This window comes from Cynocephalus volans, chromosome 12, assembly GCF_027409185.1.
Source record: "Cynocephalus volans isolate mCynVol1 chromosome 12, mCynVol1.pri, whole genome shotgun sequence".
Classification (NCBI taxonomy): domain Eukaryota; kingdom Metazoa; phylum Chordata; class Mammalia; order Dermoptera; family Cynocephalidae; genus Cynocephalus; species Cynocephalus volans.
The window spans coordinates 10,973,136-10,997,354 of record NC_084471.1 but is presented as its reverse complement, the minus strand read 5'-3'; the positions used below and the strand labels follow the sequence as shown (position 1 = coordinate 10,997,354).

The following is a 24,219-nucleotide window of genomic DNA, read 5'->3' as shown; positions in this document are numbered from 1 at the left end:
AGGATTCTTTTGGGTTTGCTCCCAAGATCTGTCTTCTAGTCCCTACCTTATACTGCCTTCAGTGGGAGCTATGTGATTGAGCAAGACACCTCATCCCATATTTACCTTTGTAAAGAAATTGTTGGGCTGGACTGAATCAAGCCAATGAACGGTCTGTAGTTACTCTGCAACAGTGCTTTCCCAATCTTGATATCACAGCCCTCACAGAAATATTCGTATGGCCCACTTCAATGAGTGGGGGCTGAAACTCAAGGTTTCTGCCTTTACAGGGCCTGACTGGAGGAGAATGGAGGGTGGTGGAGAGGTTTCTCAGCACTGGTAAAACAGCTCCCCTGCAGAGACCAGAACTAGCACTCCAAACACACCAACCCCCGCAGGTGGACGCGGCTTCTCAAGCTTCTCTCCCGACAGGGCTATGAGTGTGACTTGTTGGGAAGTTGGTTCTGCCAGGAAGTTACAGAATTGGGAGTAGAGTGAGAGATGCCGTGTGAATAAAATCTCGTTCTTAGGAGAACTGAACCAAAATTAAACCAAAAGAAGTTCCCCTGTGATAGACTGCATACTTTAATAGCAATCTTGTATTTTAGCAGAATGGGTATTGTAAAAATACAGGTTGGATGACAGGACTACACATCTTCCTCACCTCAGAGTTCGGAGGAAGGATGCAGAGCTGGCCTTTGATAGCAAACGGGCAGGGATCCGATTTCCCAAGTAAGGGCCCACGATGAGCGCTCTCCCGGCGTCCCCTTCCACTTATGGTCCCCGAGCCTCCTGGGGGCGGTGCTGTGTTCGCTATTAATGGGGGCTCTGGGGACCAAGTCAGCCGCTCGCTGTGGGCTCGACCTGGAAAATGAAGGCTTGGACCAGGTAACTCCCGAGGGCCCTTCCAGGTGGGAAGTCAGCCCAATCCGCACTGAAGGGAGAGCACAGGGTGGGAGAGGCGGAAGAACCTGGGCCTGGGATGCTACCGGTCGCTAGAGCCAGCTGCCCTGAGGGCGGCAGGAAGGGACCAGAGGGGCCGAGCCCTGAGGCCACTATTCGGGGCGCGGTGTTAGAGCTGCCCGGTGCAGGAGCCGAAGTGGTCGCGTCCAGCCAGCACGCGGACGGGGCTGAAGAAGCCACTGCAGCGGGGACACTCCCAGACAATTAGCAAGAGCCCAGCGGCGGGAACCCGGCTAGAGGCTTCGCCCATTCCCGCGCGGACCTCGGGCTCCCTACCAACCAGCCCGCCCACCTAGGACCCTGAGCCAATAGGAGCTCGAGATATATATGACGCACCCAATCTGGCCCAATCAGCTCAACGCACGCTCCCCGCCAGCATCTCGCGTGACAACTAGGCGGCCTCGGCCTTCACAATAAAAACCTTCCTTGGGCTGAAAGACTTCTCTCCCCGCCCTTCTACTAACGCCGGAAGCGAGGCTTGTCGGGAAGATCCCTCCGCGCCCCCGGAGGCAGGGGGAGGAGCGAGACTCTTTGATCTTAGAAGATTTGTAAAGTAGTGCGCCTTTTATCTTTAGTGAGGCCTTGAATGTAAACTCTTTTTCTCTTCACAGCTATGCCACGGACATAAAGGCCGTGGGATGGAAACGGTTGGGGCGTCGGAGATTAAAACGCGTGGGCGGGAGGCGAGGGTAAAGTGGCCGCGGCGGAAGGATGCGGGCTGTGAAGCGTCCCCACGACGGCGAAGTCTATAAAGGACCTGCGGAGGGAACGCGGCGGCCATTTCTGCTACGGCTGCCTGTAGTTGTAGAGTCGTCCTCGACTGCGCGCCGTCCCTCCTGCCGTCCCTCCTCCCCTCCCGCAGGGCCCGCGGCCGCCATGGCGCACTAGAGGCAGCAGTGCCTGCGGCAGCGTTGGCCTTTGCAGCGGCGGCAGCAGCACCAGGCTCTGCAGCGGCAACCCTCAGCGGCTTAAGCCATGGCGTGGGTACCGGGGTCGGGCCGGCCGGGGTCGGGATCGGGATCGGGGGGCCGTCTTGGTTGGGCGCGGCCTGCGGCCTATGTGGCGTCTCCGAGGAGGAAGCGGTTTTACGAGCGCCCGGGACGCGTGGCTTTTATTTGGGTGCCCCCGAGACGCCGGGCCCCCGGGTCGGGAGAGCTCAGTCCGGCGCTTGGGGTTTCTTTTCCGGGAGCTTCCCCGGTGATGTCGCCGCTGTCGGTCCCTGTCCCGCCGGGGGTCCTGGCCGTAGCCCGGCGAGACGTGGCAGGCGCCAAGATGGCGGCGGCAGGCGGCGAGGGCGGGAGTCGCGGGTGGGCGGGGCGCGGCGGCCTTCGCCGTATTTGGGCATGAGGACCAAGCGGCTTTCTTGGTGGCCGAGTGACGAATGGCCCAGCCTCGCTGGGCGTCCATTTTGTGCAACCTGAGCCGGAAGCGGGGAAGGTTGACACAATGGCCTTGGGGCCTCGTGTCCCCGATCCTCGACAACTAAGATTTCTGATGTGGCCATCCTACCGTATGGGTGAAAAGGTGAAACTCCTAGACCAGCTAATTTCTAATGGGACCTGACTTCTGATCCCTTTTCAGGCTTTTCACGGCATTCAGCAGCAGCGTTGCTGTAACCGACAAGGACATCTTCGAATTAAGCACATTCCTCCATTCCAGCAAAGCCCTTCAACATGACCGAATTGAGCTTCCTGAGCAGCAAGGTGTTGGAGGGGGACTTAATGTCCCCCTTCGACCAGTCGGGTTTGGGGGCTGAAGAAAGCCTAGGTCTCTTAGATGACTACCTGGAGGTGGCCGAGCACTTCAAACCTCATGGGTTCTCCGGCGACAAGGCTAAGGCGGGCTCCTCCGAATGGCTGGCTGTGGATGGGTTGGTTAATGCCTCAGACAACAGCAAGGGTGAGTGGGTTCATTCACTGTGGGGTCTGGTGTTACCAGCTTTGCTGCCTTATGTATTTGACTCAGTGAGCTTTATGTTTTAAATCTTTTGCAGAGGATGCCTTTTCCGGGACAGATTGGATGTTGGAGAAAGTGGATCTGAAGGAGTTAGAGTTTGGTACCCTGTTGGATGTAGATGACCTGGAAACCATGCCAGATGAGCTTTTGGCCACATTTTATGATGCATGTGATGATCTATTTGCCCCCCCAGTCCAGGAGAGTAATAAGGAGCCCCCCCAGACAGCGAACCCAATTGGCCATCTTCCAGAAAGATTAACAAAAACTGACCAGGTCGCCCCCTTCACTTTCCTGCAACCCTTCCCCCTTTCCTCAGGGGTTTTGTCTTCCACTCCAGACCATTCCTTTAGTTTAGAGCTAGGCAGTATCTCTGAAGGAGATGGGAAGCCAGACTCTACTGCTTACATCACCATGATCCCTCAGTGCGTAAAAGAGGAAGACACCCCCTCAGATAATGACAGTGGCATCTGTATGAGCCCTGAGTCCTATCTGGGCTCTCCCCAGCATAGCCCCTCTACCTCCAGGGCCTCTCCAAATAGGAGCTTACCATCTCCAGGTGTCCTTTGTGGCTCTACCCGCCCCAAACCTTATGACCCTCCTGGAGAGAAGATGGTAGCAGCAAAAGTAAAGGGTGAGAAACTGGATAAGAAACTGAAAAAAATGGAGCAAAACAAGACAGCAGCCACCAGGTACCGCCAGAAGAAGAGGGCGGAGCAGGAGGCCCTCACTGGTGAGTGTAAGGAGCTAGAAAAGAAGAACGAGGCTCTGAAAGAGAGGGCAGATTCCCTGGCCAAGGAGATCCAATATCTGAAAGATTTAATAGAAGAGGTCCGCAAGGCAAGGGGGAAGAAAAGGGTCCCTTAGTTAGGGTAGTCACTGTTGTGTGCTTGTACATAGGAGTCACGCTAAAGCTGTGTGTTGTAATAAATTATTTTGTAGTGAAAGTGCTTATGCAGATTTGCCGTGTATGTTATTTCTCACCTTTTATAAATAAACCCAGTATACCCCCCAACCCCCAAAAGGCTGGATTCTTAACCTGCTGTAAGATCAGAGGGGGGATTTCAACACTGAAAATTTGAACCTGGGGTGAGATTTATTCAGACCTGCCCAGGGTTGGTGATAAGCTTATGCTTCCAGTGGAGTGTTGGGGCAGGAGGAGTTGGGCACTGCGTGGTAGGGTAGGGGGTAGGGAGGAGCTGGGAGTTGAGCCTTGAGGGTCTGTGGGTTGCTGGGAGGGAGGAGCAGCCTGGGCTGCACCTGTTCCTTCATGGTTGTGGCTTTGTGCCAACATCTGTAAGTACCCAGGTAAGGTCACGCAGTCCTTGAGCTTAGCACACAAGACGATTAGGTTTCACTAATAAGCTTTTACAGTTTTGTAAGAGGCTTCTTCCCAGAAGAAAACCCATTCAGAAAAAAGTGGCTCCTTTTGGTACTTGGCTATAGCAGGATATAAGAATTGAGGGTTGTATTTCCATTTACTTTTCCCATGCAGTGGAGTGGAAGGGTGACATCCTGCCATGGACTCAGGCCAGTGCTGGCCCCAAAGGTTCCCAGGTTGGAGCTCATGTGAAGGCTCCTTGTCAGCCACCTGAAAGGTGTGATGTTCCCAGGGAATGTCAGGGCCAAGTAGCTCCTAGAAGCCATACAGTCTTACTGCAATCCCAGACTTCCTCATGGCTGTGCTATCCTTTCTCTGCCTCATCTCGGGGAAACTGGTTTCATCTTTTTCCCCAAAGTCACAGGGAAGCCTTCACTGATCACCCCATCTAAGCAGCTAAACTTAACAACCAAGTGAAGGGATTTACTGCTTAAACAGCATGAACTCAACTACGTGTGTAGACAGGAAATCTGATCTATACAGAGCTTTTTTATAAGAACCATTCCCTTAATCTGCATTTTGCAAATAAGGAAATAGGCTTGCAGGTTAAGTAACAGGCTCTAGTAGGTAGTAGGTTCAAACCTAGGTAGTCTGACTCCAGGGTGCACACTTCATCAGTGAGGGCTCCAGGGTTTCTTAAGGCAGGGCGCAAAGGCAGCCATCTAGTTGGAAAGGGGGCCTTTAAAGCTGGGGGTTCAGTGGAAGCCCATGTTTGTGCTGGGTGTGCTACAGATCAATAAAAATGTGGATCTTGAGCCCTCAAGTTAAGGAAAACAGTTCACTGACAGATGGTTTAATGAGGGGCTGGGGGAGGGTGGGGAGCCGTTCTTAATCCCTGCTCTATACATCACTTCAGTTTTGTGACTAGAATTCCCACTGTCCACTTTCAACATTGTAGCCTACTTTTGCTGAGGGGCAGCTGGCCCAGCCTGTGGGACATGGGTGGGGTGGCAGCATGAAGAGGACACAGTTGAGAGGAGGGCGAGGGACAGCAGCCCTGTAAGTGGTCTGGCCTGCTTGCTGAGGGTCACACCCGAGTCATCCGGTGCTAGAGTGGGGTGGCCTATGGAGATGGTCTGCTGAGATGCTGAGCGGTGCAATGCAGGCTGGCGGTCTGTAGCCAGTGTGCCTGACCCCAGGCCCAGAGGCACCAGCAAAGCTGTGGGCTCAGATCACAGAACACATTCGGCCTCTGCCCTTCTCCCTGACCTGGCCTGCTCTCCACTGTTCTCTAGCCACAACGGCCTCCCTGCACCTCTGCCACGCCTCTTCCTACCTTGAGGCCTTTGCACTTGCTGTTCTCTCTGCCTGAGAGATTTTCCCACAGCTGCCTCCTTCCTATGCAGGTCTGATGTCACTTCGGAGAGGCCTTCTGAGGTGATCCTGCTAATGTCCCAAACTCTACCCTTTTTTTTTAATATAACCCCTTTCTCCAGTTGAACTTATTTGTATACAGATTTATCGTCTATTTTCCATCCCCCAACTACAATGTAAGTAAACTCTATGTCAGCCGATAGCTTGTTGTCTTGGTCATGCCCATATTTCCAGGGCTTACCACAGCACCTGATGATGATAACTGCAGTTAATATGTACTGAGCTCTGGGGCCCTAAATGCCTTCCTGTGATTAGCTTATATCCTCATTAGGAGCTGGGAGGAGGGGCGTATGTTTCTACTCTTCCCTGACACAACTGAGGCCCAGCCACAAGTGCCCCATGTGCAAGCCTGGCCTGGGGTGGACGCTGGCCAAAGCATCAGCCCAGCACAGATCAAGGGGTATGGAGAGCTGGGGTGGGGACGAGGCCCCAAGAAAGCCAGGCAGGAAAGAATGGGGCACACACTGAGTGTACTGTCCCACCTGCCTGTCCTAGAGGGATTTACTCTGCTGGAGGAAGTCACCTGACAGGGAGCTTCCCAGCTCCTGCCAGAACTTGAATTAAGCCCCTTAGCCACACAAGCTCTGGGCAGGGCTGGTGGTCCTGGTAGGTGGAATATAGTGGGGTCCCATGTGGCAGTCCTGTCTCCTTGGCCAGCCCTTCCAGTCATGAAGAGGACAAAGGTGTGTGGATTGTTTGTGGAAACCACAGGAAGCTTGGCTGGGGCCCTCCTCTTTGTCATGGTGTGGGTTCCTCAAACTCTTCAGCTGGTCCCAAATCTGTCAGCTGCTCCAAGCCACTTGAGATGCTTCCAGGTGTTTTCACATCCACCAAGATGTCTTAATTGGGGAAGTCCTCCTCCTGCTGTGTCCTTTGAGCTTTGGCTTGGATGTGACAACTCAACATCCTCTTACTTGGGCCCTGTCAGTCACTAGGTCCTGGTGTTCATGGCCAGCACCTCCCCCAACACACGATTACATACACAGCCTCTCCAGTGCCTGGATCCCTGCTGCTTTCCAGACACCTGCACAGAATTGCCCAGGTGACTGTTAAAACACAGATTTCTGAGTCCTGTCCCTGACCAGAATCCCAGGGGTGAACGCCAATATCCAGCATGCAGAGGGGCCTGCACTTGCACCCTGTAGTGCTCCTTGGCATAGATGTAAGATAAGATTTTATTGCAATACTCACGACCAGAGAAGTAGCAGGACCCCTGCCTTCATTCTTCCCCAGGAGCAGACCTTGATGGGTTTGGCTGGACCAGGTGCCCATGACGCCCCACCCACCCAGGGAGTGGACAGGGAACATGCTGTGGTTATGTAACAGGCGTGTCCTTGTTAGAAGGGGCCTTGGAGCCCATGTCAGCCTGTTCTTCCCCTGTCCAAACTCCTGTGGGCAAGTAGCTGATCTGGCTTCTTGCTAAGCTGCTTGAAAGAAGGGAATGAGTCTGTAAGGATATGAGTTTGTTTCTCTCCAGTGAGGTCATTAAAGCTCAGCAGCAGGGAAGAGGAGTGTGGAGAATTTGAACAGCCCACACCTCTCCCCTCAAGAACAGCCCATCCAAGGAAGGTCTCGGTCAATACTGTGCTTTAGAGCCACAGCACATCCTGCCTGCCCAGGCCTCCTGGCTGGAAGGTCATGCATGCCTCCTGTCACTCAGATAGAGGCCACCTGGAGACAGGACCCTGACTCCAACTCTGCTTTAGAAAGTTCTGTGGCCCCTGTTTTTACTTAGGATAGAAAACTGGAGCACAGAGCAGAAACAGACCATGGGGAAGTGTGGGTGAAGGGGATTCCCTTACTGATAAGAGCAGGCAGCCCCTAATACTGTGTCATCAGGGAACCCATCAAGGTTCTGACCCAGTCTCAGGACGAAGTGATGCCCTCTACCTGAAGCCCTGGGAGCTGCCATGACTTAAAGAATCCTTAGGCTGGGGGTGAGGTGTGAGGAGACTGGTGAATGCAGGAAACAAATGGAACTGCCTGAAGGCTTCTGGGTTCCCTCCTCCATCTGTTTCCACTGCAAGGACTCCCAGCCTTCTGTGACTTCACTCTTCATTGAAGACCAACTTTGGTGTGCATTCATTCATTCAGCACGCACCCGTCCTTCACCTCCTCAGTCCCTGGCACTGTACTTTGCCATGGTGGTGCAGCTGTAGCCCTCCCTACCACCTTTCTGCTCGGGAGCAGACCTGAATGTGAAACTGTTTCTTCCCGTTTCCTCCTGAGACTCTCCTAATCCCTGACCCCATGTGACATAGGCATCTGACCCGACCTGGCTGCATAAACCGTGGGTGACAGTGAGGGGGGGGACTGGGGGAGGGCTTGGTCAAAATCTCTGCTGGTGACCTTGGCAGACCCCATGCTTCCTGGGCGGAGGGCTGAAGCAGTACTATGCCCACTCTCCCCAGACCTTGGGGTCTGCTTCCCTGGAACAAAGCCCTAGCAGCTGTGACTGCTATTTTTGGCTCAGCTGCAGCTGCCACCCCCAGGGGAGGAAGGCACCTTTGGGGTATGTCAGCAGATGCTGGGTGAACAGCTTTCAGGACGGCACCTGCACTGGAGCTGGACTAGACTTCAGACCCGAGCTCCAAGATCCACGTTGGGAGATGAGGGAAGGGGGGGACCACAACCTTCAGTGCCAGAGGAGATGGGAGATGCCCATAAGTCAGATCAGCAGCACACACATATAACTCTTGAGTCCACATTTATTAAAACCCAGAAGCCCACCTGGCAGCCTCCTTCCTACTCCTGGAGGTGTGGTACCGGGGGCCCAGTAACTCGCTTTGTTCCATAACAGAGGCACTACCCGAGCAAAGGCAAACAAAACAGAAAAGTTCCTTTCTGGCAGGTGCAAATGGCTACTCCCAAGCCTGCAGAAGTCAGCTCCAGTCAGAGTAAAAATCCTTCCCAGGGTTTCCAGCTCACCAGTTCTGGGGTTTCCTTGAGCCAGGCAGTTCTGGAATTGCTGGCCAGTGCATGGGTGCATGCGGGGGTCCTGGGGCCAGCAGAGGTGGGGAAGTCAGGAGGTGGGGCCTGAGTGCCCCTCCCACTGTGCCCTCCAGGGAGCCTAGCTACCGAAGTATTCCTGCTGGAACCTCTGGAAGTCCTCCTCAGTGAACACGGTGCCCTCGGCCGCCTTCTTCTTCTTAGTCTTGGCTGCAGGCTGGTCACAGGCCTTGCGGCCTTGGTTCTGACACAGAATCTGCGAGGGGTGCAGGAATGAGGATACATTATTTCCATTTACAGAAGAGTAAACTGAGGTCCACAAAGGACACAGGGGAGAATGGATGGCATGGGGCAGGGCTGGACTAGCCTCCCACCACCCCCTACTCTGCCATTTATGGTTGGCCCAACTTCCACCCTATGCTCAGGGCTGAGACCCCCATGGATCTTAGGGGAACAGCCTCAGCTATCACCCCCCAGGTCCCTTCCCGTAGTCCATCCCCCTGACAAACCTGCTGGGTCACAGACTCAGCCAATGTGTTTCTTGCACTGGTCATAAACTTCAGGTTTATTCTGAGGTGGTCTCGACATGCTCGCTTTCGATACTCAGCTGTGGATGGCAGGTGGGGAGCATCATTTCAGACTCACTCCTTGGAAGCCTTCTGGGTACCTGGCCCATGCACCTGCCCATGTTCCCTTCCTGAGATTATTGCAATAGGCTGGGCTCTTTGTCAAATCCAACCTCCACACAGATCCTGCTGTAAGCTCCCTCGGCTCCTAATTGCTCGTGTGACTTCTTCACTTACTCAACAAATAAGTCCTGAGCACTACTATGTGTCAGGCAGTCTTCTAGATGCTGGGCATACAGCAGGAAACAGAGCAGGCAAAAATCCCTGCCCTCATGGAGCTTACGTTCCGGTGGGAGGAGAGATGGTAAACAAGGTAAACCTTATTTTAGAGGGTGATACATTTTATGGAGAAAAAGAGAATAGGAAACGGAAAAGGGGAATGCCAGGGGTGGAGGGTTGCAATTTTATTTTATTTTATTAAATAAAATATTTATTTATTTATATTTTATTTTATTTTGTTAATATACAATGTGGTTGATTATTGTGGCCAATTACCGAAACCTCCCTCCTATTCCCTCTCCCCCCTCCCAAGGGTTGCAATTTTAAATAAGAGGGTCTAAGAAGGTCTGACTGAAATGACATTTGGGCAAAGACTGAAAGGACAGAGTTGTGGATATCTGGGGGAAGAGCACCTGTCTAGGTGAAGGGAACAGCCAGTGCAAAGGCCCGGAAGCAGAAGTGTGGCAAACGTGTTTGAAGAACAGTAAATGGCTGGAGGGGGGAGATGGGGGTAAATCATGTAGGGCCTCATCAGGCAGTGCAAGACCTCTGGCTTTTACTGAGCACCATGGGAGCCATAGGAAGTGTAGGCAGAGGAGAAACAAGGTCTGACTTACGATTTTACAAGACCACTGCAGCTGCTGTTGAGAACTGATTACTGGAAGAGGGGTGTATGGAAGGCGGAAGACCAGTAAGGAGGCTTTTGCAAAAACCCTTTGCAAAAACCCAGGCAGAAGACAATGTAGCTTCGACCACAGTGGCAGCCACATAAGTATTCTTTCAATACTTGGCTGCTGAGGCTTGCTGTTCCTATCACTACACATCTGTTATGTGCCAAGCCTGGTGCTGGATGCCAGGGCCACAGACAAGCCCAAGGGAGGCCTGTGCCTTGAGGAGCTCCCAGTCCAAAGGGGAGGCAGTAAGTAAACACCAGTGTGACAGGGTGGTGAGACAAGGGCTGGGATGGATGGGAGTGACCGCTGGCATCCTACACTCCTGCTTCACAGCAAGTATCACTGGTGCTCCAACGTGTCTCACCTTCCTACCTTCACACCTTTGCTCATGATTAGGTTCCGCCATTGAATTTGTACTTCTTTTAACAAATACCTGAACACATTTTATGCATTATGCCCTAGGGATTCAAAGACATACTAGAAGCTCACCAAGTCCTGCCATATATCAAAATATCACCATGCTGCCCACTCCTGCTCCTCCCCAAGTCTTCACGTCTCATAAAGTGGCACCACATACCCCAAGATGCCCTACTAGAAACTGTGCTCCATCTTCACAGCCAATTTACCACTGAAGCCCATCAATGCTCCTTCCTCAATGTATCTTCCACCTGTACAATTCTCGTGTTATCTCTGCTACCATCACCACTGCCCAGGCTACAGCACTTCCCACTTGAATGGAGCGGGTAAGCACAGGACTGGAGATACACCGCCTGGTTTCTACCTGTACCTCCTGGGCTGGTGCCTGTTTCTGCATCTGTAAAATGGGGTGATAGTAGTACCGACCTCACAGGGTTGTGGTTAGAATTAAATAAGTCAACATTTGTACAGGGCTTAGAATAGCACCTGGCACATGGAGTATTCAACTGTTAAATGTTCCATCTCTGACCCTTGTTCACTATACGTCGCCTTTACCAGCCTTCTTTCTTTCAGATTCTCATAAGCAACAAGCTCCCTTCTCACCCAGGACCTCTGAACATGCTATATCCTTCTTAGAGTACCCTTCTCCTGCTTTTCACCTGGCTCACTCATTCTTCCTTCATCTGTCGGCTTAAATGTCACTTCCTCAGGGAAGGCTGATTTGGCCTTTTATTTTAAGTCTGTTTCCATCAGAGCACCGTAGTCTTTTCCTTCATAGGCCTCAATGCACTTAGCAATTCTATGCTTGTTTTGAGACTCTTTGTTGCTTCTCTCACCAGTAAGACTGCAGTCCCTGAAGGCCGGGATGACGTGTTTCGTTCACCTTTGCATGCCCAGGACGCCCCTTCGCGCCCGGAGCACAGTAGGCATTCTAGAAATACCGGGAGAGCGCTTCAAGCCCCGCCTCAAGCGCCACCTCCTACAGAGCACCGCCCCCAATCCGGGGACAGCACGTCCAGCCCCTTCCCGAACTCACCCAGCGCCGACTTGGGCACCTTTCCCTTAGCCGAGTTCCGCAATTTGGGGCCCTGGGTCGCCTTCGCCTTCCGGGCCCGCTTCACCGGACCGAGCCCTCTCGGCTTGGTCTGGCCTGGCGCGTCCCGGGGGGCTGTAGGGAAACAGAGAGGGACGGACCCAAGTCGGAAGGCGCGCAGGGTTCCCACTACACTGGGGCTAAGCCCAGCGTGGATCATTCCCCACCCTCGGGCTCCGGCCCGCAGCCCCCGCCGCCCTCCTGCCCACGCCGGGAGTCCCCAGGCAGGCGCTCCTCACCCTCGGACGCCGCCAGCAGCTCCAGGCCCCGCCGCAGCAAGGCCGCCGACATGACAGCGCTTAGCTCCGCCCACGCGCCTCACGCTACTTCCGCCTTGGCCGTCCTAGTAGTCTCTGCGGAAACCCGAGCGGGACAGAAGGTTCCGGGGGAGGCGGGCGGAAGTTCCCACCTTTCTTAGGACGCATGCGTCAGGGTTAACCCTCGCGCGGAAAAAGGGGTGAAACTGGAGGCGGGTCCAAGGCGCAGAAGGACACATTTGTTGTCCAATCGTAGCCAACCTGGTGAGGCAGGCCACGCCCTCTCCCGGAAGCTGTCCACAATTAACTCAGCCTGGATGGTCAATCCTCTCGGGTGTCGCTTCTTCGTGGTGGGCGAGGCCGGGGGCGGGGCGGAGGGTTGGTATTCCTAATTTTCACCGTAGAGAAAAAAAAGGTAGGACTGGATTCTTTTTCGAAAAGTTCAACCAAAGGAACATATTGCATAGATCGAGGGCGTCGTGAGAATCCAGCTGTCTTCCATTAAGCCAAAAGTCATTAGGAAAAATGCAAAGCAATGTTTTTTTGAAAAATGCAATTATTTTTCATAAAATTTGTCATTTATGCTACCAAGCAATGGGTTTGTTATTGTTATTTTAAACAAATTAATACATATTTTTAAAATTTCTCAGTTTTAGGTTTCTGGGTTTTTTTCAGTTTTAGTTTCTAATATGGTATCAATAGATATTACCCACATGCAGAAGTTCCTTCAGGCATTTGGGCAGTCCAAGTGCAGTGATGTTTACAACTAATTGATCACAACCAGTTACAGATTTCTTTGTTCCTTCTCCACTCCTACAGCGTCAGTTGACTAGCCTTAAAAATAATAATAAATCAAAATAAAAAGAAAAAGTTCTTTAGGATCCTGAATTTTTAAGAGTGTAAAGTGCTGCTCAGACCAGAAAGTTTGAGAACTTCTGGCCTAGAAATGACTCTTCTTGCAGTGGGAAGGAGCCCCGGCTGTTCACTGCTTCATCTACAGCTCCTAGCCCAGCACCTGACATGGAGGAGACGATAAATGAATGATGAATGAGAAGAAACGACTGACATCACTGAGCAGATATGTTCTGAGGGCCTTTAGTATATCTGACACTGTGGAGTGTGGGACATAGAGATGACTCAACTGGTCCTTCCTGGATAGACCTCACTGTCTAACCTCCATCAGCCAGTCCAGGAGGGAGATAGACACCTAATAGATATTAACAACCGCAAACACTACATCAAGGGTCAAGGTCCTGTTCTAAGTGTTGTACATCTGTTAACTCATTTACCTGCCATCCTTAAGAGGTAGGAACTGTTTTCACCATTTTATAGATGAAGAAACAGAGGCCCAGAGAGGCCAAGGAACCTGAGGAGGTCACACAACTGGTGTCAGGGCTAGGAATCAAGACAGACAGCCTGAACCACTGAGCATGTGTGTGGCAGACCCATCCCAGCCACGCAGGAGAGCAGTGCTGTGGTGTGGGTGGGGGCTGTCAAGCCACGGGGTCAGATAGGCCTCTAGAGGATGAGGAGCTCATCATGCATAGTGAGGGGGCTGTGTTCCAGGCAGGAGGATGTTTTGGTGAGAGCCTACACCCTGTGACACAGGAGTAGCCCAGAGGAGAGTTGAGGTTTGCCGTGCAGGACAGGATGGTCTTGTTACTGGACTTGGGTCCAGCTGCCGGCCTCTTTGAAAAGGAAAGAAAAAAAATTCAGAAGTCAAATGGTTGGTGTTAGAAAAGCAGATGTATTCAACTGAAGGAGATGGTAGGCTTTCCCATCTCAAAGATTTACATTTACTGAGGGGTTTTTATTTTTATTTATTTATTTTTTTAAAGATGACCAGTAAGGGGATACCTTGACTTGGTTGTCAGCACCACGCTCTCCCAGGTGAGCTCACCATCCCTATATGGGATCCGAACCCATGGCCTTGGTGGTATCAGCACCACACTCTCCCAAGTGAGCCACAGGCCGGCCCTACTGAGGGGTTTTTAAAGGAAGGGTTGAGAGAATAGAATGTGGGAGGTGAAAAGCAGGAGAGCAGGAGAGCCGGAGATGTGAGTTACGAGGAGTCCATTTCTATGGGTCAGGTACAAGGTCTCGCCAAGTCCTCATCTGGTTTCTGTTCTCATCTTCGCTGTTATCTCAGGACCCTGCAAAATTTTGACTTGCACCAGTGCACTTGGCTAGTGCCCAAGGTCAGCCTCCAGTCGTTTGGCCTTGATCATTTCTCAAAACTCTACAAATCTCAGACAAAGAACTGTCAGCTTTGGAAAGTACTAATTAGTTTCTTGGCCTTGTTTTCCTGCTTAGCGAGTGAGATAAGAAAGTCAGGGGCTGGGAAGCAAGAGTGGAGAGAAAAAAACTGTCCTTTTAAAAATCCTCCCCCCCTCTGCAGCCCAGGCAGCTTTAGGTCCCAACACAGCTTCAGTCCTGCTCACTCCAACAGTCTCAAGAGCTGACTCTATGATTTTTACCTAAGGGCCATGGGGGACCCTGGAGCCCAGGGGCAAGGTCAGACTCGTGCTTTTTTCTTGCCTCCAAAATAGCCAGATTGTTTTCTTCTTCATTATGTTTATTGTCTATTTCCCCCATCAACACCCACTGTAAGCTCCACAGGGGTAGGGACGTTTGCTTTGTTCATTGTTACAGCCCTAGCGCCGGGAACAGTGCTTGGCATACAGTAAGCGCTCCATACGCGCACGAATTGGATGGATGAAGGTTGAGTTTGGGACGCAGTGGGCAGCTGCATAGAGATGTCCAGGAAGTCGTGGGATGTGCAAATCTGCCCCTCAGGAGGGCAAAGGACCGAGTTTTATCCTCGTCCCAATCCGGGCTGGTCAGCACAGGGTCCCAGGGTGGAGGGATTCTCTGTATTTCAAGGTTCCGGGAGCAGGGGCGCCTCGGGCTGGCTGGACGGATCCCCGCATTGTTCCCAGCTCAGCCAGGCCCTCAGCGGGACCCCCAGCCAGCCTGGGGCGAACGCATCGGCGCATCCGGCGGGGCTGGGCGCCGCTTGGGCCGCTAGAGGGCGCCGCAGGACAGCTTTGTCGCGCCGCGCAACTCGGCAGCCTCGTCCGCCGCCGCCCTGCCTGGGGCGTGGGGGAGGGAGTGTGGGGTCGCCGCCCCTGGGCCTCGGCTGGCTCTTTTCTGCCAGCACCGCGTGGCCCCGGCTCTCCGTTGTGCCTGCCTTGCGGCCTTCCGTGCCCGAGGCCAGACACCCCTCCCCGGCCTGACCCGGACGAATGGGTGGGGAAACTGAGGCAGAGCCACCAGGCTGGGCTGCCCAGAAAGGAGGTGAGGTCTCTCTCCTTCCTGAAGAGTGTGCAAATGACAACTAGGCAGAGGACAATCCCCTAATAGAGAGTGCCTCAGTTTCCTCCTCTGTTAAATAGGCCTTGGAAGTGGCTCCCTTAAAGGACGGCTGTGAGGAGCCGGTAAGTTATTTCCATAAAGTGCCAAGAACAGGGCCTGGGTGGGTCGGTGCCCAGATACTGTTTGCAGACGACGTCACAGACATGTCCACTGTGCTGTCACTCTTTGTCCTCCCACTCTGGGCAAGAACAAGGTGGGCAGAGGGACCGCTGTGTGGCCCATGTGGGAACCTCCACAGCCCACAGTTGCACACCTATGACCTGCTGGGCTTGTCCTGAGCCCCTGATGGGACAGGCTGGCGGGGGGAGGGGCAGGCAGCTACCTCCTGCTGGGGAGAGGGTGGTCATGAGGTCTCAAGGGCTGGTTCCCATCCTGGCTGCATGGCCCTGAGCCAGCCGCCTTCCTGCTCTGAACCGCAGTTTCTGCACTGGGTCCCCAACTGCCCCTGGCCCTTTCCCTGGGTGCCCCTGCGTGCCTACTCAGAACCATCACCGTGAGGTTGCCACCCTCCTAGACCCCCGGCCCCCGTCCCCTGTCCCTGTCCCCTTTCCGGCCTCCGTGGAGCCAGAGTAATCTCACCTGTCCCCCAGGCTCGGAGAGGGTCTTCTGCAAGATCACACAGCACTTCAAGAGCAGAGTCAAGTCCAGAGCTAGGACTCACGAGAGTGTGTGTGAGTTGAATTGTGGGCTGGGGTCTCACAATTTGCCTTTGCTTTTCTCTCCATCTTTCTTTCTGTCTCTGTCTGCTCCTCTGCTCATCCTCATCTGTCACTCCTGTCTCTCGGTGTCTCCATCCCCTCCTGCTCTCTGTCTCTGTGTCTCTCTGAGTCCTCTCTCCTGTCTCTTTCACAGGCACACTTGTCTCCAAGCTCCTGGCCTCTTGCCACCTCCAAATTGAAAACGAAATGAAATGAAATGGAATTCCCAATTGCCTTTTCAAGCCTCCCTGTGTCGCCGTCCCCCCTCTCTCTGCCACCTGGCCCTGCGTTGTTGCTGAGCCCTCCCTCTTGCTCCCACCACCAGTGGCTTTGAAGTGTGTTTATAGGAGAGCGCAAGAGAAAATCCATTTCTGCACTGGCTCTAAATTGATGGAGAGTGGGCGCCTCCCGGCCTCAGGTCTCATCTCCACCCTCTCGGGTTTCCATCTGTCTCAGACTTTCTTTTCTCTTCTTTTTTTTGGGTGGCTGGCCAGTATGGGAATCTGAATCCTTGACTTTGGTGTTATAACACTGAACTCTAACCAACTGAGCTCACCGGCCAGCCCCTGGGGCTTTCTTTTCTAAAGATGTTGCTCATGTCCCGTGTCCTGATGCTTGACCACTCTGTCACCAGGACATCACTCCTCCCCAGTGTCCTGGGTCAACATCCCCCCAGGGTGGGGGAGGGGACCATAGGGTAGCATGGGAGACATTGGGAGATGGGCAGTGCTGGGGGCCGGGGCCCCCAGCGGTCTGGGGCTGACACAGATGCTCTGGGCATCAGCTCATCCTACACACGCATCATCTTCCTTCTCTGTGTCTGTTTTTTCCTCTGAGAATTGGGCTCTGGATGTACTGTCCAGCCCCCCTCCCAGGGCTGAAGGCGGTAGGGGCTCAGGGCACCTGGCTCCTGGGTCCTGCGGAGTGGAGGGAGCGGGGCTGTGCAAGTTTAAATTCTGGCTTTTCCACTCAAGTGAGCTATGTGACTTTGGGCAAGTCACATAACCTCTCTGTGCCTCAGTTTCCTCATTTGTAAGTTGCACATAATAATAATCCCTGTGTCCTAGAGTTGCTGGGAGGATTGAGTGCAAAGTGCTTGAAATACCACATGGCACAGAGTAAGTGCTATATGTTTGTAAATAAATGATTGCTACATGGGCCAGCAGGGTGCCCATGTGACATGTGGGCGTGACCTACACATGTATGTGGCTGCTGGATCTCCATAATTTTGTGATCAGCACATGGGTAGATTAGGTCCCAGAGAGTAATGCCTGAGAGCCTGCAATCAGCAGGTCTGTGTTCAAGTGAGGCCTTTGCCACTTATCCGCTGTGTGACCTGGGGAGATTGCACCACCTCTCTGAGCTTTGTGGGGGCGCTGGGGTGGGGGGTCTGGAGGCACCTCCCTCAGGTGTCTGTTGGAAGGAGCAACAGGAGGTTGTGTGGAGTGTGCTCAGCACCAGGCCTGGCACTTAATCATCTATTCATTCAAAAAATATTTGCTGAGCACATACTAGGAGCAGGGCCATGTGTGGGAGGTGGGCACTTGGGGTGAACGCTGCTCCCTGGGGCCTGGCCGAGCTCACACACTCGCATTGTACTCTCAGCAAGTGTGAGCCTCTGTTGCCCAGTGAAGACCTGTGTGTGACCCCAGGATTTGAGGGGTTCAAGGTGGCACCCACAGACAGCAGCAGGCCCCAGGGATGGCAGCCCCAGTGGGTCCAGGCAGAGGCATAGTGGCTTCTTTTCAGTGATTTGACAAGGTGAAATGGTTGGCTTGATGGATTTTAAGAATGTAATAAAGACAGGAAGAAGCTGCTGGAAACTTTGAACAATGGGGTCAAAGGTGAAGTCTTTTTAGTGGCTCCACCCTGAGCAGCCAAAGACACAGCTCTGCCACCAAGTTGCTGTGAGCACATCCCTTCTCCTCTCAGGGGTGGAGATCTCTGGCCCTGCCAGGCCCCCAGGGCCACTGAAATGTTGGGAGTTTACAGGGTGAAGAAGGGGTGAGCTTGAAGGACTCGGCAGGATTTGGGGGGCGCTCAGCAAGCAAACAACTTGTACCTGAAGAACTTACCAGTAAACAGAGGTCAGGTGGGGGGTCCTTAGGCAGAGCCCAGACTCTGGGGACTTGATCTCACCGTGAGATCTTCAAGTCCGTTCTCTGCTCTGGGCCTCAGTGTCCTCATCTGGGCAATGGAGACAGACACTACCCCCTGGGTGGGGTAGGAGTGTTGTGGTGGAGAAGGTGTCACAGTAGGGCATTGGGAAGGGAGGGTGGGGAGTGGGTTGGTTCTGGGGCCTCAGTGGGCTCTGGTGTGTGGGGGGTTCTGGCTCTCAAGGGGGTGGAGTGGGAGTGGGGAGGGTTTTGTCCCTTCCAGCTTCAGCCCTTTAGTTCTAATTATGTCTCCATTAAAATGCAAATTTTCAAGAAACTACCGGAATGGAGGCTCTGTTGTCATGGCAACTCGAGTCTGGAGGGGGGGCTAAGGGAACCGGTCCTTTCAGACCAAGCTGGGACCTACTTGGAAGCCCCTATGCTCCCCCTCTCAGAACTCTGAGCAACTCACCCTCAGCCTGGGAGTCTCCTGCCCTGAGGCTGCGTCTTCAAAGAAAGGGAGCTTGCACAAATCATTTCCCCTTCTTGGCCTCAGTTTCCCCATCTTCAAATTGGGGATAACAAGGCCTCTCTTGCGGGGTCACACTGGAGATTCAGCGCATAAATGTATGAGCCATCGGTGAAAGGGTCTGCCCTTCAGATGCAGTTTCAGATGCTCGATAAGCCTTAACCTGGACCCCAAGCATGTCAAGGCCATCTGCTGCACTGGAGTTCTAGCTTCTGCTCCATCTGTGGACAAGGAGCCAAAGAATGGTGTGGGGTGGCCTTCAAGGCCTACATTGGCTTAAGTCTTCAGGCTGAAGCTTCCCTCATACTAACCCTGTAGCCATTTACCTTCAGGCTGTTCTTTCCTTGCAAGGGGGATACAGAAACCTAAAAAACAGGAGAGGGGTCTCTTTCTGCTCCCAGTGGATCTAAAAACAAGGGAAGCTAAAGAGAAGGAACTTTAAGAAGGGAAAAGAGAGCTGGTGAAAGAAGCAGGAAAGGATGCATACATAGAGGAAGTGGTTGTTTTCCTTTTTGCCTCTGCTGCTAGGAAGCTCAGATCAAAATTTATTGTTCAAGTGTAATAAATGTTCATTTTAACTTTCTAGTACATCTAGCTCACTCCTGTTCCCTAAATGATTTCTGATCTTGTATTTTACTTTTTAAGAAATCCACTTTAGAAATAGCTGAGTATAAATTATAAATTATATATTATGACAGAGAGAGACAGAGAGTGCAGGCATGGGCTATTCTATGCAAACCTTTCAGCCCTTAAGCCTCCATGATTGTGGCATTATACTAAGTGCCAGGAGGGGAGGCGTGGGGCGGACTGTGATGGCTATAAAATGTGTCTGATGATTGATTTTGAGTTCTTAATGCTAAGCTGGTGAGAACGCATTCCAGAAAGAACAAGGGAGGGGCTGAATGGGGAAGTCTTTGAGAAGCCTGTTATTGAACAAGATGGGGACTCAGTTCCCAGAAGGGGCCTGAGGATGTGCATCTAACTCCCTTACCAATCATGGCAGGACAATAGTCAGTGTTTATACATCTCTATTATCACCTCAGCTTCCTCTGCAATTGGGAGGGGCCAGGAACTGAGTCTTGGCTGATGGAATGTCAGTCAGGGGGATGGCACTACCCTAGGCCTGGCCTGGCCCCTAAAAACATCCCTTGCAACTGCAGCACATTTTCCTTGCTTCTGTGACCTTGGGACCAAGTGTTGTGAATGGCAGGGAGCTGCTCAGCCCAGCTGGACCGTGATGCATGTAAGCAATAAATTATTGTTGCATTAGATCTCTGAGACTTCAGGGTCTATTTGTTATGGCAGTATAGCCTAACACATCCTGACTAATACCCCTCCCAGTTCCCTTCCTGACAGTCTCACTCGAGCCCCTCAGGAGGTCAGGCTGGGGCTCTGTTGTGTGAGAGGCACAGAGGCAGAATAAAGAGGAATAGGCTTTATTATGGTTTTAGAGTCCTTTGTGAAAATTCTAGTCCCCCTGAAGGCTCAGCCTTCAAGATTGCACAGGACAGAGAAACCTGCGTTTCAGCCTCTCCACTTCCCTTGCCAGGAACTGGAGTTGAGACCTAACTCCTAAGCCTTCAACCAGGCCCCTGGGGGCTTCCTCAACCACAGAGGAGCAATCTGAGGGTCCTGAGGTGGCTAAGAGAGGCGACTTAAGCAGGGACAAGGTTCGGGGGCTGGGGCTTTCATCTGGCCCCTGCCAGGTCTTTGTTGGCAGCCCAAGAGAGTCAGCCCTGTCTGGGCCCCCTTTGCCAATGCAGAGAAGATGCAAAAAGGTGTGAGTCCACACAGGTGGAGCTGTCAGGGCAGGGGACAAGGGCTGGGCCTGTGGTGTGTCCTGAGGGGCTGCATCTTGGTGAGGAGCCCTGGAAAGTAGTCAGGGTATGGCCAGAGGGAATTGCAGGATCTCAGAGGAGGAAGGAGAGTTAGAGATCGGACCAGCAATCTCCACCAAGGACCCTCGATACGGAGCCTGTTCTTTCATCCCACTCATCTCATCCTACTCAGCAGATACTCACCAAGTCTCTGCTTTGTGCCCGCCCGCGCTGGGCCTTGGAGACTCAGAGAAGAATCGCACTGTCCTGCTGTGAAGGAGTCTGGTGCAGGAGACAGCGTCGACAGTGACCCCTGAGTTGGTGTGGTAAGGGCTGGTGGAGAGAGGTCACCAGAGGAAGTTAGGAGAGGCTGTAGAGGAGGATCAGTTGGGGCCTTGAACCAACCAGGTAAAGCACTGTCACCGTGAGGGCAGGCCTGGCTATGAATTATATTCGTGGAGCCCATTGCAAAATAACAATGTGAGACCCCTTGTTAAAAAATAATTAAACATTCCAAGATGGCAACAGCAGGGCATTAAAGCAAGCACGAGGGCATGGGGAGCCTCACAAGGGTTTCAGCTTGGGCATTTTCTCTTTCTTTCTTTTTTTTTTTTTTTTTTGATGGCTGGCCAGTAAGGGGATCTGAACCCTTGACCTTAGTGTTACACAGCAGCACTCTATCCTACTGACTAACCATCCATCCCTGCTTGGGCATCTTCTAACACACCCCACACCTCACCCCCTGGTAGTATCGGGGTTTTCATCACTGTGTTCAGATCCTGACTGTGACCAGGTGCCAGAGACTTACTCTGCCTCTGCCTCAGTTTCCTCATCTACAAAATACAAAGAATAGTAACATCTGCCTCAAAGTGTTGCCTTGAGGGTTAGGTGGTGTGAAGCCTTCAGCTTGGCCTAGGGGCCATAGTCACTCCACAGGTGCAGCACCTTCAACTGCCATTGACCCCCCATCCGCCATGCACCTTCACTGTCCTTGTTGTCACTCACTCAATCTTGTTCCTTGTCTGCCAGACTGTGCTGTCTGCTGTGGCAGCAGAGCCCCCGACAGTTCCCCAACAGTAGACGCATGACACCTACTATGTGCCAGGCACCATTGCTGAATAGATGAACAAGTGTCAAACCATTTGTTTAGGTAAAAAATAATGCACTGAGCACCTATTATGTTCCAGGGGCTGTCTGAGGTGCAGGAATCCAGCATGAGCGAGGTTGGGACAGGAACCGAGGGAGGAGACCAGGGCAACAGTGTGGAGGAGAGACAGCAGACCTGGGGGCTTGTGGTGCAGATGGTGTCAATAAACTCGGGCAGCTGTCACCTGTCATGGGGAGATCGCCCTTTCATGGGCAATCTATTCCTAAGCAGGCTGGCCTTAAGACCTGGGATGATCTCCTTGAAGCTGGGATTGTCAGCCCCTGGTGCCCACAGTGTCTGCCAGGTTCTGTGCTTGGGGAGGTCAAATTTCTGGAATTGCCCAGAGGGGAGGCCTGAGGATATGGTACCTTGGCAGCCTCAGCCCAGGAGGGCATCCTGGCTTAGCCACTCCTTGCTGGGGCCCTGAATGGTGGACACTGGCAGGAGATGTCCCAGAAGGTCCTGAGCAGCTCCACTCAACTCCTCTCCTGGGAAATGGGTACTAGGAGGGCTGAGGAATGCATGGCCCCTTTGGCAGAGGCATCCAAGACTGTGTGGCTTCTGTGCAAGCTCGGAACTCTCTCTGGGTCCCCAGGTTCACGTCTCCACAGCTCCTGGACGTGTGCTCCTATGTGTCCTACAGACCTCTTCACCTCAACTTGTTCCAAAAGGAGCTTACTCTCCTTTCCCAACCTGCTTCTCTTCTCCTCTGTCTTCACCTGAGCCAGAAATAGGGGTGCCATTTCCCCTTCTCCCCCACCCTACATCTAGGGAGTCACCTAAGCCTGTCGATTCATCCTTCCAAATGATCTTCAGACTCTCTCTTCTCTCCACCCCCAGCCCAGGCCACCAGCCCATCTCCTGACACTGACTCCCCTCTGTCCCCTGGCTGGCCCCTTCAGATCCCCTCCTGGGGCAAGAGTTACTGGGAGGCCCTTTTGGGCAGTGGGCAGTGGCGGGCAGCTGTTACCTGCCCAGTTGGTGGCCCACGCGGTCTTCAGGGCCTCAGCTGTCTCATCTGCCTTCTCTTGTGTTGGTAACACTATCCTCCAAACAATCATTTTTGGCTGGAGCCCCATGGCTTCCACACAGATGGCCTGACAGTACTGGTTGGTCCTGGGGGGTGGAGGGCTCAGCTGTGCCTCTGCCCCAGGTCTGGTCCCCAAATTATCCCCTCCTCAGCCTCACCCTCTCTTCTTCTCTGCCAGATGGCTGTTTCCTTGTGTTCTTCCAGTCCTGGTTGTTGATTCCCTAAGGAAGGGAGCAGAGCATGGTGGTTGAGAACTCTACAGCCAGCCCTCTGGGTTCAAATCCTGGCTATATCATCTATGGGCTGTGTGACTTTCAGCAAATGATTTATATTTCTGTGCCTTCATTTACTCATTTATAAATTGTGCTTAACAGTAATATCTACCCTGTAAGTTGTTGCAAGGATGAAATGAGCACATTCTAAGTGCTTTATGAACGGAGCTTTTGTGTTTTTGGTGCCCATCCATTTACAAAGTGCTTTCTCAGTTAAAGTCTCATCCTCACACTTAACGTGGGACACAGTGTCAGACCCATTTGACAGATGCGAAGATTGAGGTCCATACTGTTAGTTTCAGCAAGATGGAGAAGAGAGAGAGACTCAAGCCAGGTTCCACTTCAGCCAAGAAGCTTTATTCCACCAGCATGGAGGGGAGACTGAGTCAGATCAGCTCCCCTGACCAAATGAAAGCAGGGGTTTTATAAGACTTTGAGGGAGAGCTCTGGCAGAGTAATGGGCAATTTTGAAATCAGTGGTATGCAAGGTGACACAGCCCTTGTGGTCTGATAACATTTAGTCAGTTAGGGCATAGGCTTCTGAAGCATTCCTTCCAGCCCAGCCCAGTAGCCTTAAGCTGGCCATGAGGCCTAATACACACTCACTCAATGCAGTGGAGAGGCTGGAACTTGGGAGGCAGACCCAGCTGTGAGTTCCAGCTCAGCCATTTTCTGTGTGTCTTCAGGGGATGCCCTCCCCTTTCTGAGCCTGGGTTCTGATCTTCAGAACCAGGACCATAAGCCTTACTTTACTGGGTTCTGAGAACCCACTGCTTCCCAGCTGTGGGACTGTTAGCCAGGTGACCTACCTCTCCGGGCTTCAGGCTCCTCATCTGTATGATGGGATGGTGACAGTAGCACCTACCTGCCAGGGCTGCTGTGAAGAAGAAAAGAGTTAATATGTGAAAAGTGCTTAGAACAGTACCTGGAGCATAATAAATGCTGTACAGGTGTTTGCTATTATTATTATTATTTGATGACATTTGCACATATGCACAAAATTTTGCAAACACTTCCCGGAGGCTCATGGGCCTGTTGATGCTCATCCTGGGCTGGCCAGTTAGCTCAGTTGGTTAGAGCAGGGTCCTGATAACACCAAGGTCCAGGGTTCAATCTCTGTACTGATCAGCTGCCAAAAAAAAAAAAAAAGCTCATCCTTGAAGTGTCAGCGTCCTTGGATTAGATGTCTCCTGGAATCCCTTGTCGGAGAGTCCATCTTAGGTGGGTGTGAGAGACCCCTGTGGAGGTGGAACTTGTGAGCAGGGGCTGCAAGCCCACGTTCTTGGGCAAGTCACTTCCTCTCCTTTCAGCCTCAGTTACCTCATTTGTAAAATGCGGATGATAATACTCATACTGTGAGGTTTAAAGTT

At 52.6% G+C, this 24,219-nt stretch overlaps 2 protein-coding genes across 2 annotated transcripts; one reads left to right on the top strand and one right to left on the bottom strand.

The window, feature by feature from the left end:
- Positions 1-1,716: 1,716 nt before the first annotated feature.
- Positions 1,717-3,845, top strand: ATF4 (activating transcription factor 4). The gene is made up of 3 exons (XM_063075104.1): positions 1,717-1,922; positions 2,524-2,841; positions 2,936-3,845. Exons 2-3 carry the CDS (start codon positions 2,616-2,618, stop codon positions 3,760-3,762), a joined length of 1,053 nt encoding a protein of 350 aa, XP_062931174.1. The 5' UTR covers positions 1,717-1,922; positions 2,524-2,615; the 3' UTR covers positions 3,763-3,845.
- Positions 3,846-8,340: 4,495 nt separating this feature from the next.
- RPS19BP1 (ribosomal protein S19 binding protein 1) lies at positions 8,341-11,968 on the bottom strand. Its single transcript, XM_063076048.1, has 4 exons — positions 11,868-11,968; positions 11,572-11,703; positions 9,109-9,206; positions 8,341-8,855 (listed from the first exon to the last, which is right to left on the bottom strand). Exons 1-4 carry the CDS (start codon positions 11,917-11,919, stop codon positions 8,721-8,723), a joined length of 417 nt encoding a protein of 138 aa, XP_062932118.1. The 5' UTR covers positions 11,920-11,968; the 3' UTR covers positions 8,341-8,720.
- Between the last annotated feature and the right edge of the window lie 12,251 nt (positions 11,969-24,219).

Excerpts from the sequence above, each read along its gene's own strand:
- ATF4 (XM_063075104.1), top strand. The coding sequence starts at position 2,616 with ATGACCGAATTGAGCTTCCTGAGCAGCAAGGTGTTGGAGGGGGACTTA. Across the intron at positions 2,842-2,935 it reads TGCCTCAGACAACAGCAAGG|AGGATGCCTTTTCCGGGACA; the intron begins GTGAGTGGGTTC and ends AATCTTTTGCAG.
- RPS19BP1 (XM_063076048.1), bottom strand. The coding sequence starts at position 11,919 with ATGTCGGCGGCCTTGCTGCGGCGGGGCCTGGAGCTGCTGGCGGCGTCC. Across the intron at positions 11,704-11,867 it reads GCTGCTGGCGGCGTCCGAGG|CCCCCCGGGACGCGCCAGGC; the intron begins GTGAGGAGCGCC and ends GTTTCCCTACAG. Across the intron at positions 9,207-11,571 it reads GGTGCCCAAGTCGGCGCTGG|CTGAGTATCGAAAGCGAGCA; the intron begins GTGAGTTCGGGA and ends TGCCATCCACAG.